Source organism: Hyla sarda, chromosome 4 (genome assembly GCF_029499605.1).
Source record: "Hyla sarda isolate aHylSar1 chromosome 4, aHylSar1.hap1, whole genome shotgun sequence".
Classification (NCBI taxonomy): domain Eukaryota; kingdom Metazoa; phylum Chordata; class Amphibia; order Anura; family Hylidae; genus Hyla; species Hyla sarda.
This window is the reverse complement of record NC_079192.1, coordinates 325,613,780-325,634,521: the sequence shown is the minus strand read 5'-3', so window position 1 is coordinate 325,634,521 and position 20,742 is coordinate 325,613,780. Positions and strand designations below refer to the sequence as shown.

At 43.2% G+C, this 20,742-nt stretch overlaps 1 protein-coding gene across 2 annotated transcripts in view; it reads left to right on the top strand.

The window, feature by feature from the left end:
* The window catches only part of KIAA1191 (KIAA1191 ortholog), a 45,250-nt gene extending 36,286 nt beyond the window's left edge, over positions 1-8,964 (top strand). For both annotated transcript variants that reach the window (XM_056574989.1, XM_056574990.1), the window contains 4 exons: positions 2,706-2,830; positions 5,134-5,237; positions 7,797-7,912; positions 8,007-8,964. In XM_056574989.1, coding sequence (XP_056430964.1) covers positions 2,706-2,830; positions 5,134-5,237; positions 7,797-7,912; positions 8,007-8,218 — 557 coding nt within the window. In that variant the 3' untranslated portion in view covers positions 8,219-8,964. The remainder of the gene's footprint in view (positions 1-2,705; positions 2,831-5,133; positions 5,238-7,796; positions 7,913-8,006) is intronic.
* The last annotated feature ends 11,778 nt before the right edge of the window (positions 8,965-20,742 follow it).

Sequence of the window (20,742 nt, the reverse complement as noted above, 5' to 3'; positions counted from 1 at the left end):
CTATGTTGTATGAGACAGAGCTGCCGGCTCCGCCTCTATAGCGCCTATTTCTAGTGTGAGACTCTGTGCTGTAGAATCACATTGCGCTGGAGATGGAGGGGGGGGGGGGGGAGAGCTTTGTCTCATAGTGCATACAAATAGTCATTGGGGGATGGGGGAAACAAAGTGAAAAGATGATTTAGACAAATGACTGGTGCATAGTCATGTGTCCTAATACCATCAGAGGTACCCTTTAAGGGTCTATTCACATGTACAGTATTCTGTGAATATTTGATGCACAGGATTTGAAGCTGCAGATTTTAATAAGCTAAATGACTGAACGCAGCCTCAAATCCTACTCATCAAATATGCGTTCGACACTATGTATATACACCCTAAGGGTAAGGTCACACGTGCGTATTTTCCTACCCATTGAAGTGCATGTATAGTAAAATCAGCTGCAGAAAATATGCAGCAAAATACGGCACGTGTGACCCTGTAAATAAAAAGGTCCCAAAGGTTGCTACATTTTCAAAACACTACTAATGACCCCAGAAACGCCACCTGAGGGGAAAAAAAACATGCTCTAGAACATGGGGAGCTTTATCAAAACGTGCAGTTGCCCATAGCAACCAGATTGCTTTTATTTTTAGTCCTCTAAAACTGCCCCACTTCTCTTCTGCACAGGTTTTGATAGATCTCCCCCGATGGCTTTTTTTATTGTGGGGTTTTCTTCTCTATAGCGCTTAAAAATGTCTTAGGAAAGTATGTAATGAATTGTTCCTATATACAGGTCATGGAAAGACTTTATATAACATACAGGCTTCTGGCATTAGGTTAATGGGAAGGGGTTAATTACACTGTTGCTTTGGGACAAGTGTGAGCAGAAAAGCTGGCATCTTCTACAGAGTATTTGCTGTATGGCGAAATGTCAGCATGTTGTTCTTCTGCCATCTGTTCTTGTTTGCTCTGGTAAGGCTGAGGACACTGCGAGCTTTGCTATATATTTATTGGAAGAGCCCTGGGTGCTCGGCTGTTTGCCTAAATGATATTACATATGAACTGAGCCTGCTTCACCTGTAACAATGACCTATACTAGATTAGAAAAGTGTCATAGGTGGTGCTCCTTGTTTTCCACTATTGCAGAAGAGAAGGTGTTTATTTCTGCTCTTTCTGCCATTTGCAGCAGTTGGGTAATTCATTAGTCAATGTTTTCTTGATTTTCACCTGAATCAAAACTTTTCACTATACTACAGCAATAAAAAATAAGCTACAGATCTTCCATATCACCTGTGCTCTCCTTTTGTAGTTTTAACATTAAGTCAAATTCAGTGCTCCTTCCTTGCTTCCCCCTCCTCTCCTGTCTGCTCAGGGAGAGACCAGTAATGTCAACGGAGGAGCTCATATTACTGCTCATTAGATTTTAATTACGAAAGCATTTCTCAGTCACAGTATTTTCAGTCAGAACAGGCTTAGTACTGTCTTATCTAAGAAATGCTTCCTGCTGCCTTAAAATCTAACAGGCAGTAATATTAGGTCCCCTTTTCACATAAATGGTCTGGTCCTGAGCGAACAGGAGGGTGGTAGGACAAGAGCTCAGTTTTCAGAGAATGTGACAGGAAGTCATAGCTACAGACAGCTCAGCTGATATAAAAAGATATCTGCAGTATCGATAACATGTTATATTAGTAAGTTACTTTATTACAATTTTTGACACCATACATGGGTTGTTACTTTGCTAGACAACCACTTCTTAAAGGGTACTCCGCCCCAGACATCTTAACCCCTAACTCCTGCTGCTGGGGACCCCTGCGATCTCTGCAGTGGCACCCCCCCCCCCCCCCCCCCCCCCCCCCCCCCCTGCGATCTCTGCAGTGGCACCCCCCCCCCCCCCCTGTCAAAATTACAGAGCACACTGGCTCTTTGTGTGATGTCAAGGCGATGCAGGGGACAGAGCATTGACGTCACTGCTCCACCCCATGTGATGTCACGTTCCGCCACTCAGTACAAGTCTATGGGAGGGGTGTGGTGATCGACATGCCCCCTCCCATAGACTTGTATTGAGGCGGTGGGGCGTGATGCCACGAGGGGCGGAGCCGTGAAGTCACAATGCTCTGTCCCCTGCATCACCCCGTCATCGCGCACAGAACCAGTGTGCCCTGTAGTGATGACGGTGGGGTGCCGCTGCAGAGATCGTGGGGGTCCCCAGTGGCGGGACCCCCAGTGATCAAACATCTTATCCCCCTATCCTTTTGATATCTGGGGCGGAGTACCCCTTTAAATTCCCCCTCACCCCCCCCCCCAACCCCCCTAAGTTTGGCATACTTTTTTGGCCTGTACATGGCCCAAAATACATCCTAAAGCCTAACAACTCTTTTTCAGCTGTCCAATTCAGTCTTTAAATATGGAGTGTTACCATAGGCTAAATCTTCAAGAACTGGGTACTCGGAGTGTAGAGTCATGGGGGAATATACAGATGGTTCAGGAGAGCTCATTTGACCGCTATAGGCTGCCAGTACTGTGAAGATAAAATGCCATTGATATATTTAGGATTAACAAAGTCTGTACAGAATAAGTTTTCTACCTCCTTATCATTTCATGTACATTTATACTGTAGTCCAGTAAGCCTGTGTATTGTGTTGCTATGATGGAGGAGTGAGGCTCCACTCAGTCTCTGGCTTTGGCACCCGCTTGAAAGCTGTGTGTGCAAATGTCTCCCATTTCAGAACATACACAGGAGAGCATTCAGCGATTCGAGCAGCAAGCCGGTCTCCGGGATGCTGGCTATACTCCACACAAGGGCCTTACTGCTGAAGAGACAAAATACCATCGCGTGGCGGAGGCCCTGCATGTAAGACTTGTGGCTTGCTCTCTAGCCCATACTTCTATTCTGTATTCCTCCCTACATTGTGGACTCTGCCTGCTGTTCTCTGCATGTATTGATGTGACTATGGACTGGGCTTTTGCTTTGCTGATTCCTTTCTATTCCCTCCTGTGCTGTGTGTTTGTGAATATGGACAGAACTCGTTCTGTTAGGGGCTTTGAGGGGCTGTAGCTTTTCAGTTTACATCTTATAGGAAGTCTGAAATAGCTGATTGTCCGATACAGAAGTCAAAGAGGAGTGGAACCATACCTGCTGCATGACTGAGAAAAACAAGTGCCCGGGGGACTTAATGTTTGGTCCTTGAAGTGCCCTATTGAGTTTTCCAGTCGCTCCTCTCAGCTATGATTGACCTCCTAGTGTCCTGTCAGGAGACCACTAGAGCTGTCAATCATAGCTGGGAGGAGGGGCCAGGGTAGTTTTCAATGCAGCAAGGTAAGGGGGTGGGAAAGCAGGGTCACCCGCACTTACCTGAACAGACGGGTATGGTGTGTGTGATCCTGTTTCTAATACTTCTTACCTGGTGAAATTTGGTGTGGTGCAGCCGTTAAGTAGATATTCATCTTGTTGCTAGTGTGATATAGTCTTCAGCACTTGCCCCCAGTGCAGTTATTGCTATATTGTAATGCTTTTTACCACTCGCTCCGGTGATAGCCCACTGCCTTTGGCCAATGACTCCACATCTCCATAAATATTCATCCCCCCTCTTAAGCAGGTAAGTGAAGGAACAGTGTTATCGGCTGAATGTGGTAAGGATTATCTCTGGAGCAGGCGGGAGAAAGCATTGCTATTGATTTGAAGGAAAATTTCTTAAAGGAAATTCATACCCTTGCCCCCATAATGGGTCAGCCACTGGGATAGAAGTTATATCTGGTCCTGGCATCATTTACTGGATGTAGCTGTACATTAACCTACGGCAATGGACATGCAGATTAGGGGTACAATGACGTCCAAGAAATAAGCTAAAAGAGCAAAATACATAAAGAGCTCCTAAATCCTATACTCTATAAAAACAAAAAGGTGTATTGAGTTCTACCAAGGTAAACAAGACCTTTGCTTGCTTAGCAATATTGCCGTTACATAATATTACCTACAGGGAACTTTGCAAGAGCTTTTCTTGGAAGGGAGTGCTTGTGTAGTTGAATTGGTACATTGTGTAATACTTTTTTTGGGAGTGTTGTCATTCTTCCTGAATAGGTTGTTTCTGCCAGCATATTACAGGTAGAATGTAGGTCATGGGTCTAATAGAATACCTGAAGGTTGTTGGACTAGCCAACAGCTTTATATAGTGACTCTTTTCAGACTGAGATTTCAGCAGGCTTAAAGGGGTACTCTGGTGGGGGGGGGGGGGGGGGGGGGGGGGAGTTTTCAAATCAACTGGTGCCAGAAAAATTTGTAAATCACTATTTAAAAATCTTAATCCTTCCAGTACTATCAACTACTGTATACTACAGAGGAAGTTGTATAGTTCTTTCCAGTTTGACCACAATGCTCTCTGCTGACACCTCTGTCCATGTCAGGAACTGTCCAGAGCAGGAGAGGTTTTCTATGGGGATATGCTTCTAATCTGGACAGTTCCTGACACGGACAGAGGTTTCAGCAGAGAGCACTGTGGTCAGACTGGAAAGAACTGCACAATTTTCTCTGTAGTATACAGCAGCTGATAAGGACTGGAAGATTTTGAAAAAGTAATTTACAAATGTTTAACTTTCTGGAACCAGTTGATTTGAAAACATTTTGTTTTTCACTGGAGTTTCCCTTTAATTCTTACTGGCAGCAGGATATATTTGGGGTTACATTTTCCAGTATAGAACAGATTTATTGGGACTATCCTACCAATGCTCCCCATTGTTAGCCAGTGAGATTGTGACTCTGTAAAAGAACTTATTTGGATTACTGGATATTTTAAGGTAATCTTAGAAGTTATATCTTAAAGGAGTTCTCACCTAGCCACACGGATAAATGGAATGGCAGAATATGGGTTAAAGAATGCTGTGTATAGCACAACGTTTCCCAACCAGAGTGCCTCCAGTGGTAACATTGCTCGAGCTGTGTGCTGGTGATCAGTACCTCAGCATAAGACTAGTAAGGTTGTGGTTAGCCTGGTCATGGCCGTCACAAGACGTCTGCCTTCCTTATACAATTGAAATCAGGTCTCAGTCTGCCTCTTTGCCATAACTATAGAGAACGTGGCACAGGCCGAATAATATTGTATTTGGGCACTTGGCTGTTTCACACACTAAATGTATACCATATTCTCTCCCCCTAAACAGAAGCTAAAGATGCAAACTGGAGACTCGAGTGAAGAGAAACAAAGTTCATCTGCTCAATCCACTCCATGCAGCACTCCAAACTCCTCCCCTAAGCAGATGCGCAGGTAATGTACATGGGCTATGTATCCCAATGGAAAGACCACGGAATGTGGGCTAATGATAAGTAATGCTGACACGTGCTGTGATGCCTTATGTATCTCTCAATGTTATGACCTACAGAGATGACAGTTGTCTTAACCCCTTAAGGACACAGGGCTTAAACCGTTCTCACGACCGGAGAACGCTTTAAACCCTGTGGGTCCCGACTGCTATCAGCAGCCAGGACCCAGGGTTAATGCCGGGTACCGCCAACTGGGCAGATGCCCGGCATGAACCCTTTAGACTCCACAATCAAAGTTGATTGCGGTGTCTAAAGTGAAAGTAAAACCATCCCAGCAGCTCAGCAGAGCTGATCGGGACTAACGTGACAGAATCCTCACTTGCCTCCTGGTTGTCTGTCCGATCGGCGATCTACTGCTCTAATCCTGGCATAGCAGAGATCAGTGTATGCAATCGGAACATTGCATGGTATAGCCCCCTGTGTGGGCTTAAAAAAATAAATAAATAAAAAAAATGAGTTGTAAAGCGTTAAAAGAAAAAAATATGTGAATAAGCCCCCCTAATAAGTTAGAATCACCCCCCACCTTTCCAAAAATAATTTAATTTAAAAAAATCATATATGGTACCGCTGCGTGCGTACATGTCCGAACTATTAAAATATAAGGGTAGCTAAACTGCTCTGTCGATGGCATACATGTAAAAAAATACCAATGTCTGAAATTGTGAATTTTTGGTCACTTCATATACTATAAAAATATTGATAAAAAGCAATCAAAATGTCCCATCAAAACAAAAATGATACCGATAAAAACTACAGACCACGGCGCAAAAAAATTAGCCTTCATATAGCCCCTTATGTGGAAAAATAAAAAAAATTATAATAGAAAAAGAAACGCAATACAGCTCACAGTCCAGTGTAAAAGTCTGTGTTCTCAAGCTGCAGACTCCCGGATACACAAAAAAAACACGTAGCCCTAGTATAGTGCAGGAAAACAGGGAAGATCCACCTCTAGGAGAAGTCCCGTGAGGATAATATTCAGCACTTCAAGAGTGATATAAAATATGCCTTTAGGCTCCATAGAGATATAAAGCCATGTACAAAAAGCGGTAATGGATAAAACATTTTTCATCCATTACCGCTTTTCGATATTTTTGATCACGCCTGAAGTGCTGGATATTTTCCTCACTGGACTAGAGGTGGCTTTTCCCTAAAATAAGTAAATAAAAACCTACATAAATTGGGTATTCCTGTAACCATATGGACCTACAGAATACAGATAAGGTGTCATTTTTACCAAAAAAGTGCACTACGTAGAAACACGTAGAGCACAAAAAAATTTAGCAAAATGGCTTTTTATCATGACACCCCACAAATTATTTTTTTTTTTTTTTTTGTCGCAGATTGTAATAAAATAAGTAATTTCATTAAAAAGTAGAATTGGTGATGCAAAAAACAAGCCCTTATATGGGTCTGTAGGTTCAAAATTGAACACGTTATGATTTTGAGAAGGAAAAACTGAAAGTGCAAAAACGCATGGTTTTGAGTCCTTAAGGTGAAAATGGTCTGAGTCCTTATGGGGGTTAAAGGGGAACTGCGGTACAGGAGTACTTATCCCCTATCCATAGAATCCTGTTTACCTGTCATCAACAAAAACTTTTGATATAATGTAGATAGTACCCTTATATGTATATCTGTAATATACAGTGATCCCCTGACATACGATCATTTAAACATACGAAAAAAAAAGCTACAGGGGTCAGAAAATGTCAAATAAAAAATTTGAAAAAGTTCAGAATTTTTTTTTTTTTTTAATTGGTAAAACATGACGGAAACTTCACAAATCTGGTATTGCTGTAACCAGGCCAGTCTAAAGTATCAAAACAACATGTTAGCTCCACCACAAGGTAAATGGTGTAAAAAAGAAATTCACCAAATTTGCTAAATTGTCTTTTACTATTTCAATTTCACTTCGCCAATAATTTGTTTTGGAGCATATGTTATGGAAAAATGAAAAGGTATAATTTATAGTAGTTATTTATGGATATTATATGACAAGGAGGGGAAAAAAAGAGAATGTAAAAGCGAAAATTGGCCCGGACAAGTGGATTGTTATATGGGACAAGTAGATTTTGCTCCATTTTAGTCCCGTGAACAAGTAGTTTTATTGCTTAACTTTCCACACCCCTGCAAGGACATATGCAATGTCATGACTAAACCCTTTTTATGGCCAAAGTATATGGGGTAGATCTGGGCATCATACTAAAGCCCAAAAACTTGCAATTGTTGACTCCGTGGCCCAGATTTATTAATTCCCTGGAAACCAATGGCAGGTAGTATATGTGCCCTGTGTTTCCTAATCACATGTAAAATCAGTCACATATTGTGCGTTGTACTTTTGTCTTTAGTTGTTGTTAGGCTTTTCTTGGGTGAGACTTTTGCATGAAAGCATATTTTGTATAACATTTCTTGTCTTTTGTTTAAATCACATAAAAGTAAATCAGTGGGAAATGTCACCCAGCATTTAGCAATGCTTGTATATAAGATTTATTTTTTCTCTGCAAAGGTCATGGTTCAGTCAGGGTTCTGCATCTATCCCTAGCAGTGAATTCCAGAGCTCTGATGCGGATAAGTGGAGCATGTTTGGGCCGCGTACTGTGCAGAAATCTACCACAGACCCAGGTAAAGTCCGGCCCATAAAGCCCAATCCTGCTGCACTCCTATGTGACATGTTGGGATCATCACTTCCTATTATTTTTTTCTGCCTCATTTACAGGTGGTTTTACTGTTCAGTCCTACAAAGGTGCCCAAAAGCCAACCCCTATGGAACTGATGCGAGCTCAGTCTCAGAGAATAGGAGACGACCCACTTACATTCAAACCACCTAAGATGGAAATGCCGCCCATGGCATCGGACAATAAAAAGGTTAACAGAGGTCACAACCTGAAGCCACGGGAGATGAACATACTCACACCCACTGGCTTTTAAGATGCACATTTCTGTCTAATTTCACCAATTCCAGTTACTTTGTAGACTTCCCATTTCATGCATGACACAGGTCGCTCACGAGGAAGGATACCAGTAAGCCATTGTGTTAATTACACCTTTTGTCCTCTGTATGAGACGACTCATTTGTTTTACCTTCCCTCTCAAGGTCAGAAACCTTTACCACTATGCGTTCATGTGTTGCTGATATAACCTGCAAACGAATTGGTGAAATGTATAGCTGCACATTAGAATGCAAAACTGAATCTCCTCACAAAGCGGTTGTTTGGATTTCTTTACATATCTTTAAAAAAAAAATTCAGACTTATGTCTTCTCCTAAAACCAGATATTTGTTTTCCTGCATCTAAGTTTGTAGACATCACGGTTGATCAGCTGCAATAAAAATAAGCCCTAGAAAGTAAAGTATAGCTAGAATTTCTGGGCTTTAGTTATAAAATCTATCTATATATATATATATATATATATCTGCCACAGTACTGCAGAGGAGAAAGGGCTGTTAGGAATTGAACCATTGGCATGGCTGCAGCTGGCTCCGCAGACGGATTCTTTACAGCTTTCTATAATGTTGACACCTGCAGACTTCATGGCATTTTTGCATTCCATTTTAAAGCAATTGCACACTGAAAGTCTGTTGGATTTAATTTATTTGTATGTATATTGTGTGCGCGCCTGCTTATGTATTCTGTGTCCAGTTTTATGGTTTAAAATAAATCTGAAATAAGGCTTCTGTTGGATTGCTGGTTTTTCATTTTGGGATACATCTAGTAAGAAGTCACCAAAGATATAGAACCCTACATATATAGTAGGTAAGGGTACGTAATTAAACCTCTAACACCAAAAATAGAACCGTACCACAACAACAAGAAAGTGATTAGATTAAAAGATAAACTTTATTAATGCAACACAATGAAAAAATAAAAATAAAACAAAGGAGTAGAAACAATAAACAAGCACCAGTAAACATACAAAGATATAGGACTTAATACATAAATAATAATACATAAATGATACCTTACCTGTTACTTTGGCATTCTCTTATTGTATTTGCATATTCTGATGTACTTGGGTCCTACAATAGTCCTATATCTTTGTATGTTTACTGGTGCTTGTTTATTGTTTCTACTCCTTTGTTTTATTTTTATTTTTTCATTGTGTTGCATTAATAAAGTTTATCTTCTAATTACTTTCTTGTTGTTGTGGTACGGTTCTATTTTTGGTGTTAGAGATCTAGTAATAAGTGGAGAAATGGGCAGGAAAAGCATGTTATGGTGTTGGAGGTATTCCAGGATTTTTTTTTTTTTTTTTTTTTACTTCTGCCTTTGATCCCATGATAAGTTATGATTTGTCCCATTTTTATCCATGGGACCTGCACCCGGAGGTGCTGTTGTGCAGGACTTCTTGTTTTGTTCAACTTTATTCACAGGTCAGTTTTAGGCTACAATCACATCCTTTAATTTATATATGGTTTTGTTCGTTCCCCCCAAAACGGGAAACAAAAAACTTACAAAACCGTATGTAATTGTATGTTTACAAAAACCGTATATGGTTTTTATTAATTACAAAGATCATCTCCACAGCCGCCTGGGACTCCCGCAGCCGGGGGATGTGCTGGAACTATCCCTCAGCGCTGTGCTACTACTACTCCCATCATGGGACAGACTGTTTCATGATGGAGGTAATAGTAGTAGTACCACAGCACTGTGGCATGGCTCCTGCACATCCCCCTGGCAGTGCTGACTGTTCTAGGATGGGAGTAGTAGTAGCCGCAGTCTGTTCCATGTTGGGATGAGTAGTACCAGGGCTGAGGGATGTTTTGTACTGGGTCTTACTCCTGAGACCCTCTGCAATCCTTCACATCACCAGTTGGCTGCTTCCCTCCCCAGCCAGCTGGTGATGTGAAGAACATAAAATCTCTGCACTGTAACTTCATATTCACCACTGCCAGGAGCCCTGATTGGTGGCACCGATTGACCAATCAGGGCTCCCGGCAGTGAATATGAAGTTACAGTGCAGATATTTTATGTTCTTCACATCATCAGCTGGCTGGGGAGGGAAGCAGCATGCCGCCCGCTTAACAGGCTAATAAGTTAGGATTATAGCGGGTCTCAGGAGTAAGACCCAGTGCAAACCGTCCCTCAGCGCTGGTACTACACCTCCCAACATGGAACAGACTCTATTACATGATGGGACTAGTAGTACCCACACTCCTGCAGAGTCACCACACCTGCCTGCAGACTCCCGGGCAACTGAACGAATAAAAATAAATAAAAAAATAAAAAATTTACTGTGCAAAAAACTGTTTTTTGTGCACAGGATAAAAAAAAAGCTAAACTGTAAAAATACAAAAACACACAACTGGATACATCTAGTTTTCTAAGTTTTTGTATGGGAGGTCAATGAATACGGTTTGCTATATATACGGTTGTATTTGGTTTCCAAATAGAAAACGTATATGGCAAAAACATGTTAATGCGTCCTTGGCTTGAACTGTTTTGCTTCAGATTGAAACCATATGCAAAGAAGTGACCCATTAATTTCGATGTGACAAGTGTGTTGGTAAACATTTTGGGGGGAGACCTGTGGCGATTGCATGAGAACTGCAGCCTTTTCCCACAGCTGATGATCAGGGGTGATGGACTTTGCTGATCTCATATTAATAAGTCTCAACCAACTGTGATCCACAGAACAAGGGCCCCTGCTCTGAGAGCGTGCATGTAGTAGATGGAACATGCTCGATTCATTTGTATGGGAGAGATGGAGATGCCCTAATGCTGTACTCTGGTTTCTTCAGTGTTCCTTCTACAGCATGCACGCTCTGAGCTAGGGCCCCATTCTGGAGATTTTGGTGGGTCCTAGTGGTCACACATCCACTTATCCTATGGATCCTTTTTATTGGATTATCTGGAGGATAGGCTATCAATTGTAAAAAGTTAACCCCTTTAGGTCCATTTCATATGAGCATATATAATACAATTTTTTTTTTCTTCCTGATAAAATACCATTTGTATTTCTGACCAGTAAATACTGATAGGTTGTCTTCTAAACAGAAAATTAATTTTAAGTGTAAGTACTGATGTATAACAGAAAAATCCATATTAATAGACTTATGGTGAGCGTACATGATCATGGAAAGCACATGATGCATTTTTAAAATACAGGATATCTTATACAGCAATGGAAGGCCCCTTTCACACTACTGTTGTGTCCTGGCAGTGCACCAGCTGTTACAAAATGACAGGAGTATAGCAGGAGAAAAATGAGTGCATGTACAGTCTTTCTCCTGCAAAATGATGGACCCCATTATAATCAATGGATCCGTTGTGACCTGTCCTGATCACGGCCGTTAAAGGCTGGAAAAAGAGCCTAACTGGTCACAAAGGAAGTGTAAAAGCAGCCTAATTTGTCTAACATTTAGCTCCATATTATAGACAACACATAATTTTGATGCAAAATGTATTAAAAAAAAAGCCTTATGAATTTTGCTTTGTCAAGAATATACCAGACTAATGTGCGGTAATGCACAGTTTGTGTTATGAGACATTTATACATCTGACCGACCACCTATACCCCATGGAACTGTACAGTCTCATCAGCCTCCCTGGAGTCCACCTTGAGACTACCTTGCTTCATTTTCACAGCGACTGTGGAAGATCAGGTAAGGAAATGGCTTGTGTGCTCTGCAAGTGTTCTACAAACAGCCTTGTAAAAGTCTTGCATACACCATCAGTCTTTTATGTTTATCCTAACTTTGTGTTTCTGTGCTCTTGCTGTCTTATCTTAAACAGTTTTGGATGAAATTGATGTCAATTATTTATGCTAATGTGGGTCACAAAATGAACAAAGAGGTCACTGCTGGAGTGGGGAAATGGCATGCTTTGCTGTATGTGGGGGTCAGCTGTGGGCTGCATGAACCTAGGAGATGTCAAAGGCTCAGATTTATCAACCTGAAACCAAAACTACCATATCTTATTGTGCTCTGATAAAATAAAAGCTGAGCTGTGATTGGTTCCTAAGGGCAAAACCAGACTTTTACCATGGATAAAATGTTAGCCAAATTTGTCAAGATATTTTCCAATAAATATATAAACAAGAGAATGTTAAGCTAAGCAAAGAATCCTAATTCTGTCAAGGATCCCTTTCCCCACATGCCCCGTACCAACTTTTAATTAGAACTCTTAAGATTAAAGGAGCCTAGGTTTAAAAACCCAGCATCAAATAACCCTGCCAATTGTCCACTTACTACACCAGTATATGTGCCCACTAGCATAAACTGTATTCTATATGTAATGTGTAGGGGGCATCTACAGTATGCACCCCACTTGGCAACAGTGTGCTTGGTTGGATGTCACAGTGCCTCCCTAACATGTTTCCTCAGGCAAGGTGATGTCTTTAGAGGCAATCATCTGAAAAACTGGTGGTTTTATACCCTCCCTCAATGACTGACAGGTCCTGCACTAATAGGGACCCATCTAAAAGGTCATCAGACCTGGTCATAGTTTCCATGCATAAAGACACCAATAAGAAAATTCTCTCCAGAGATTGGTTAAGAAACTAGTCAAGCAGTTTCCCTAAATCGCCATCTAATTGAGGGAGAAAGGGTGGGGGGCACCTTGTGGTGCCTGTCTTACAGGAGACCCTGCCCCTCTAATCTGATAGGTACCTCCTAATTCTCATCAAAGGGGCAGGCCTGCCCCACTATGGGATAGGTGTAGATCGATCACACTGGCACTTAGATGCAGGAAGACATCAGAGAAACCACAGTGTGTATGATGGCCGACTTAGCCTCACTGAGGATAGACCAAGTCTTCTGGTATTATAAATATGATTCCAAACATATCAACATGTCTTATTTATTCTTAGTGTATCCAAGATGTATATTGCTTATAGGGTTATTACCATTATCCCAATGAGGGAGGAAGGGAAAAGAATTAGGAAGGAGACTATCATTATAGGGACCTTATCTGGCTGATTTAGATATAGGTGATAAGTATAGAATATGTATATGTTTTAGTGTCTCTTAATCACTTTGGTCAGTTACCGTATATACTCGAGTATAAGCCGACCCGAGTATAAGCCGAGACCCCTAATTTCAACCCAAAATCCCAGGAAAAGTTATTGACTCGAGTATAAGCCTAGGGTGGGAAATACCTCATCCCCCCCTGTCATCATCCAGACCCGTCATTAACATCCTCATCATCCCCTTGTCATCATCCCACACATCCCCCCTTCATCATCCCCTTGTCATCATCCCACACATCCCCTTATCCCATACATCCCCCCTTCATCATCCCCTTGTCATCATCCCACACATCCCCCCTTCATCATCCCCTTGTCATCATCCCACACATCCCCTTATCATCCCACACATCCCCCCTTCATCATCCCCTTATCATCCCACACCCCCCCCCTTCATCATCCCCACCCCCCCCCCTTCATCATCCTCTTCTCATCATTCGCCCTCAGTGGTCTTCAACCTGCGGACCTCCAGAGGTTTCAAAACTACAACTCCCAGCAAGCCCGGGCAGCCATCGGCTGTCCGGGCTTGCTGGGAGTTGTAGTTTTGAAACCTCCGGAGGTCCGCAGGTTGAAGACCACTGCGGCCTTCAACATGCGGACCTCCAGAGGTTTCAAAACTACAACTCCCAGCAAGCCCGGGCAGCCATCGGCTGTCCGGGCTTGCTGGGAGTTGTAGTTTTGAAACCTCCGGAGGTCCGCAGGTTGAAGACCACTGCGGCCTTCAACATCATCCAGCCCCCTCTCACCCCCTTTAGTTCTGAGTACTCACCTCCGCTCGGCGCTGGTCCGGTCCTGCAGGGCTGTCCGGTAAGGAGGTGGTCCGGTGAGGAGGTGGTCCGGGCTGCTATCTTCACCGGGGGCGCCTCTTCTCCGCGCTTCCGGCCCGGAATAGAGCCGTTGCCTTGACAACGACGTATCTGCGTCGTTGTCAAGGCAACGTGACTATTCTGAGGCCGGGCCCGAAGCGCTTAGAAGAGGCCTCCCCGGTGAAGATAGCAGCCCGGACCACCTCCTCACCGGACCACCTCCTTACCGGACAGCCCTGCAGGACCGGACCAGCGCCGAGCGGAGGTGAGTACTCAGAACTAAAGGGGGTGAGAGGGGGCTGGATGATGTTGAAGGCCGATGGCTGCCCTGGCTTGCTGGGAGTTGTAGTTTTGAAACCTCTGGAAGTCCGCAGGTTGAAGACCACTGCGGGTGGGGGAGTTCACTCGAGTATAAGCCGAGGGGGGTGTTTTCAGCACGAAAAATCGTGCTGAAAAACTCGGCTTATACTCGAGTATATACGGTAAGTGTATCTTATATCATATACTGTTGAACTTGTGAGAATACTATGCACCTATAAATTAACGCCAAATATTGTTGTTGTTCATATATACGGCATTTGATAAAATTTTGCTTATGACATCCCCAAAGATGATGACTTCTTATGATCTCCCCAGAGATGTTCTCACTAGGATACATTTTTTTCATATAAAGGAAGCAATTATGATTAAATCCCGAGATCGAGACTCTTCCAGAACATTTTTGCAAGATCTCAGTGTACACGGATCTATCAGCAACTACCCTACAACTTCGCAGACAGCTTACCCATAACTCTGGTACAAATGGGGATACCCAACGCGCTTGATAATCCAAAGGTTAGAAACATTGTGTATCATTTGCTCCTTAGATGAAGACGTGAAAGCACTACAATACTGGGGATCTCAATTGATCAAGTAAATCTTTGCCTACTACCCCAGCTCGGGTACAATCAGACTGGGAGTTGACTGGTAGATATCATTGGGGTCAACATTTAAGTGATATTGAGAAAATGAGGAGAAGATCCGAACCCTGAATGTCTTCACCAGTTCGGCTGTTTTGAGGCTGAACTATTTTTTTTAAATTTTTCTGAAAAAGTGTCATCGATATGGATGTAATTCCTCTGGTAACCACCCTTTATCTGGGGAACTAGCTGTTGCTTTTATCCTTTTTCCTTTTTTTCTTCTTTGGGGGAATTTTGCCACTTAAATGTTACCATTTTAGTCATATCTGCCATTGACTAATCATTTGATAGATATTAATTATTTTTTTCTTCCAAAGCTATGTTAAATTTTTATTATGGCAATTAAGATTGTAGCACTAAATGTAAACTGGTTGAATGCCCCCCCAAAAGAGGTCATATATCTGGAAAGAAGCCGGGTCTCAAGCTTGCAATGTGTTGTGTACAGGAAACTCGCCTGCTAAAAGCCGATGCTTCTCGGGTGTCACGTGGTGTTTTCCCTCACACGTTCCACTCCCACTATGTTAATAAATCTAGAGGAGTGATGATTTCATTTAAAGACAATGTAGCCTTCCAGCTTACAAAGGAAATTAAGGACCCCAAGGGTCGTTATGTATTTATTGGTATGTTCTCTTAATAATGTAGTTTACACTGTTACATCGATTTATGTCCCAAATAGAAGTCAGATTTCTTACAGAAGATTTTCCGATTAATAGGGAAACAAAAACAAGGCCATCTTATACGGTCTGGGAATTTTAATGCGGTCCCAGACATTGAGATAGACCTGTCTCCATCTACCCGAACCCGTCCTTGCTCATTACAGGCCCTTACATCGGGTAGAGGTCTACGACACTTGGTGTCTTTTAAATGCCAGTGAAAGAGATTTCGCATAATATTGGGGACCCCCAAAATCTCTCCTGCAGCACCCTGAGTAATCACTGCACAGAGCTAAGTTTGCTCAGTGTGTGATGACTCACGATACAGGGGCCGGAGTGTCGTGACATCACGCTCTGCCCCCTCAATGCAAGTATATGGGAGGAGGCTTGATGGCCGCCATGCCCCCTTCCATAGGCTTGTATTGAGGGGGTGGAGCCATGATGTAACTACACTCTGGCCCCTGTATCGTGAGTCATCACACATGGGGCAAACTTGGCTCCGTGCAGTGATGACTCGAAGGTGCTGCAGGAGAGATTGCGGGGGTCCCCAGCAGCGGGATCCCCGCGATCAGATATCTTATCACCTAGCCAAAGGATAGGGGATAAGATGTCTACGGGCGGAGTATCCCTTCAACACATAATAGCTACTCTAGAATTGATTTAGTAGTTGTGGACAGATCCCTCATTGATCTGCTCAAGTCCTCTGATATTGCCCCAATGAAATGGTCTGATAACGCTCCTGTCATCCTTGAGGTTGAGGAGCTTAATGCTCTGTCACCTGCATACATATGGCGAGCTAATGATTTTTTGGTGCGACATCTTTAATATCAAGCTGATTTGTTAGCTGATCTTTCTTTTTCGTTGAATGTGACCCCATATGATAAAGCCACTCCCATTTGGAACGCTCGCAAGGCAGTTATTAGAGGTTCATTTATCAAATGGGCCACATTCACAAGAGAGCGTATGAAACAACTTTCTGATTTACTAGCTGAACTGAAAATAGCAGAGGATTTGAACAAACAATCGCCTACTTTAGAGCTGCCATCTAAACTACAAGGGATAGGGTACATACATATTTCTAAGATGACTACACTAAACTAATGGGTAAATTGAAGTCCTAATATTACGCATATGATAAAGCTGGGAATTGCTAGCATAGGCAACCTTCAGGACTGCAGATGTTTTGGATTAAATCTCCCGTGATGCTTTGTCAACATTTTGGCTGTAAGAGCATCATGGAAGATGATGTAGTCCAAAACATCTGCAGTGCCGAAGGTTGCCTATGCCTGTGCTAGAGTCTCGGTTGAAGGCTAAACATACGCAATCAAGAATCTCTTATCTCCGGGATTCTACATTTACTCATAAGTTCTATCATCCGGCTGATATTGCCCACTCCTTCATGGAGTATTATTCTGATCTCTATAATCTTTCAGGTGATGCCAACGCTTCACAACCCACAGAATCCTTTCTGCATAAACTATCCCTTCCAGCCCTCGCACAATCACAAATGTCTTTAAAATGTATGCCTCTCTACTAGCCAACAGTTAAAAATCTGTCCTTCCATGTTTAGGGGCTAAAGATCAGGTTTGCTTCATTCGAGGCCGTCAGGCCTTTGAAAAAACATGTAGGGTTATTAATCTCCTCCACCATATAATCAGTCTCCCGTCGGTTTTCCCGTCCCTGGATGCAGTGAAGGCATTTGACTGTATTCATTGGTAATTTGCCTTCCCGGTCCTTCAGGGTATGGGATTCGAGGGGACAATTTTACAAGCCATTCAGGCCCTGTATTCAACCCCGAACGCCAGGATCTTTTCCAACTGGGTACTGTTGGGAAGTTTCCCGATCTCAAATGGGACCCGCCAGGGTTGCCCCTTATCTCCCTGATTTTCGGCCTGTGTATGGAGCCTCTGGCCATAGCTTTTCGCTCGAACAAAAATATCAGGTATTTTGATAGTCCCTTCTACATATTTGATTTCACTTTACGTGCATGATGTAATTTTGACTATGGAAAATCCGGAGCAGTCCCTGGCGGAGTCTATGCAGCTCTTGGAAACTTTTGGACAGATATCTAATAAAAAATTGAATTCTCTAAAGTCACAAGCTTTACCATTTCATATGCCCACAGAAATAATAGCAATATTGAATTCAAAATTTCCTCTAGACTGGAGAACAGATTATCTTACATACTTAGGGGTTAAAATTCCACATACTTTCCCTGCAATCTATGCTAATAACTATATACCATTCTCACAGATGTTTAAAAGGGAACTGGATTTACTGGGGAAAATTGATGTCATGGCTGGGAAGAATAGCCTCTTTTTAAAATGATGCTCTTACCCAAACTGTTTTATCTTTATAGGACATTGCTTATATCTCTTCCCAGTTACTTTTTTAACCCCTTAAGGACGGAGCGATTTTTTTTTTTTTGCAATTCTGACCACTGTCACTTTAAGCATTAATAACTCTAACACTGACACTTGCATTTCGTGACACTACTTGCATCCTTTCTTGGTGAAAAATCCCAAAAATGTTTCTAACTTTGAAAAACTCTGCTTGTAAGGAAAATGGATATTCCAAGAAAGTTTTATATTGATTCATAAATACAATATGTCCACTTTATGTTGGCATCATAAAATGGACATATTTTTACTTTTTGAAAAAAGCAATTTTCAAAATTCTGATGAAAATTGCAAAATCTGAAGGGACAGATGTTACAGAACTACAACTCCCAGCATGCCTGGGTAGTCTAGGCATGCTGAGAGTTGTAGTTTTGCAACATCTGGAGGCTTACCGTTTGGACACCACTGTAATAGCGGTCTCCAAACTGTTACCCTCCAGATGTTGCAAAACTACAACTCCCAGCATGTCCAGACAGCCTTTGGCTGTCCGGGCATGCTGGGAGTTGCAGTTTGGCTTCCGCTAGGAAGGCAGCAGTAAAGATCGCTTTACTGCCACCTCCCTCCATGCTCCACACCATCTCCTCCCTACCTGCGTCGCTGATCTCTGCTGATCACCTACGATCGTCTGTCCCCACAGGTACCGGCCGCCATCTTCTCCCCCATTCTGCCCGACATCCAGGGGTGGGCAGAGCAGGGGGTTTCCATGGTAACCCCCCCCCCCGTCTTCAACTGCCATTGATCAGTACACATTGCTGACTAATGGCAGGGGATAGGAGGAGGCTGCAGCACTGCAACCTCTCTCCTATCCCTCAGGATGATCGGGGCTGTCACTGACAGCTCCGATTATCCCTATTTTTCGGGCGATCGGGTCACCAGAGACCGGATCAGCCCGGAATAGTAGAAAATCGCATGTCTGAATTGACATGGGATTTTCTCCGATCGCCGACATTTCAGCAGGTATCCCGGTCCGGTCCCCAACCGGCTAGCGGCGGGGACCGGAATTCCCATGGGAGTATCCATACGCCCTTAAGGACTCGGGATGCATACGCCCTGCGTCCTGAACAGGTTAAACATCTCACCCAACTGTTGTCTGAATATAGCTGGAAAGGAAGCTGAAGCGAATTTCCATGTCGCTTATGACACGACATTGAGATAGGGGAGGCCTGGGGGTACCTAACCTCCGGCATTATTATATAGCAACAATAGTCTCCCAGATGTTTACTTTTGTACAAGATATGTCCCTACCACCTTGGGCTCAAATAGAAGCATACTGGTGTTCTCCAGTTCCTGCTATCCTTGTACCTTATATGCCCATATGGAAGCTGAAGTTTCCTCATACAATCTCTCATGTGACCACTTCAGGAATATCTGGTTGGTTGACTATCCACGGTCTGACTGGCAAGACATACGCTATAGGTCCACTGGAGACCCCCCTTCCAGTGTTGTCTTTAGCTATTTCTAATTTAACTACATGGATGGCAAAAGGAATGCTAACTATAGCTCATTTAAAAAAAAAAAAAAAAAAAAAAGGGGGGGGGGAACACTTAAACAACACAATGTACCTCCAAGTCAATCACACTTCTGTGAAATCACACTGTCTACTCAGGAAGCAACACTGTGACAACCAATAGGTGGAAATTATAGGCACTTAGCAAGACACCCCTAATTAAAGGAGTGGTTCTGCAGGTGGTGAACAGACTTCTCAGTTCCTATGCTTCCTGGCTGATGTTTGTCACTTTTGAATGCTGGTGGTGCTTTCACTCTAGTGGTAGCATGAGATTGAGTCTGCAACCCACACAAGTGGCTCAGATAGTGCAGCTTATCTTGGATGGCACATCAATGCGAGCTATGGCAAGAAGGTTTGCTGTGTCTGTCGGCATAGTGTCCAGAGCATGGAGGCGCCACCAGGAGACAGGTCTCTACATCAGACGTGGAGGAGGCCGTAGGAGGGCAACAACCCAGCAGCAGGACCGCTACCTCCACCGTTGTGCAAGAAGGAGCACTGCCAGAATTCTGCAAAATGACCTCCAGTAGGCCACAAATGTGCATGTGTCAACTCAAGCAGTCAGAAACAGACTTCATGTGGGTGGTATGAGGGTCTGACGTCCACAGGTGGGGGTTGTGCTTACAGCCCAACACCGTGCAGGAAGTTTTGGCATTTGCTAGAGAACACAAAGATTGGCAAATTCGCCACTGGTGCCCTGTGCTCTTCACAGATGAAAGTAGGTTCACACTGAGCACGTGACAGTCTGGATGCGCCGTGGAGAACGTTCTGCTGCCTGCAACATCCTCCAGTATGACCGGTTTGGCGGTGGGTCAGTAATGGTGTGGGGTGGAATTTCTTTGGGGTCCCGCACAGCCCTACCATGTGCTTGCCAGAGGTAGCCTGACTGCCATTAGGTACCGAGATGAGATCCTCAAACCCCTTTTGTGAGACCATATGCTGATGTGGTTGGCCCTGGGTTCCTCCTAATGCAAGACAATGCTAGACCTCATGTGGCTGGAGTGTGTCAGCAAGAGTAAGGCATTGATGCTATGAACTGGCCTGCCGTTCCCCAGACCTGAATCTAATGGAGGACATCATGTCTCACTTCATCCACCAACGCCACGTTGCACCACAGACTGTCCAGGAGTTGACTGATGCTTTAGTCCAGGTCTGGGAGGACATCCCT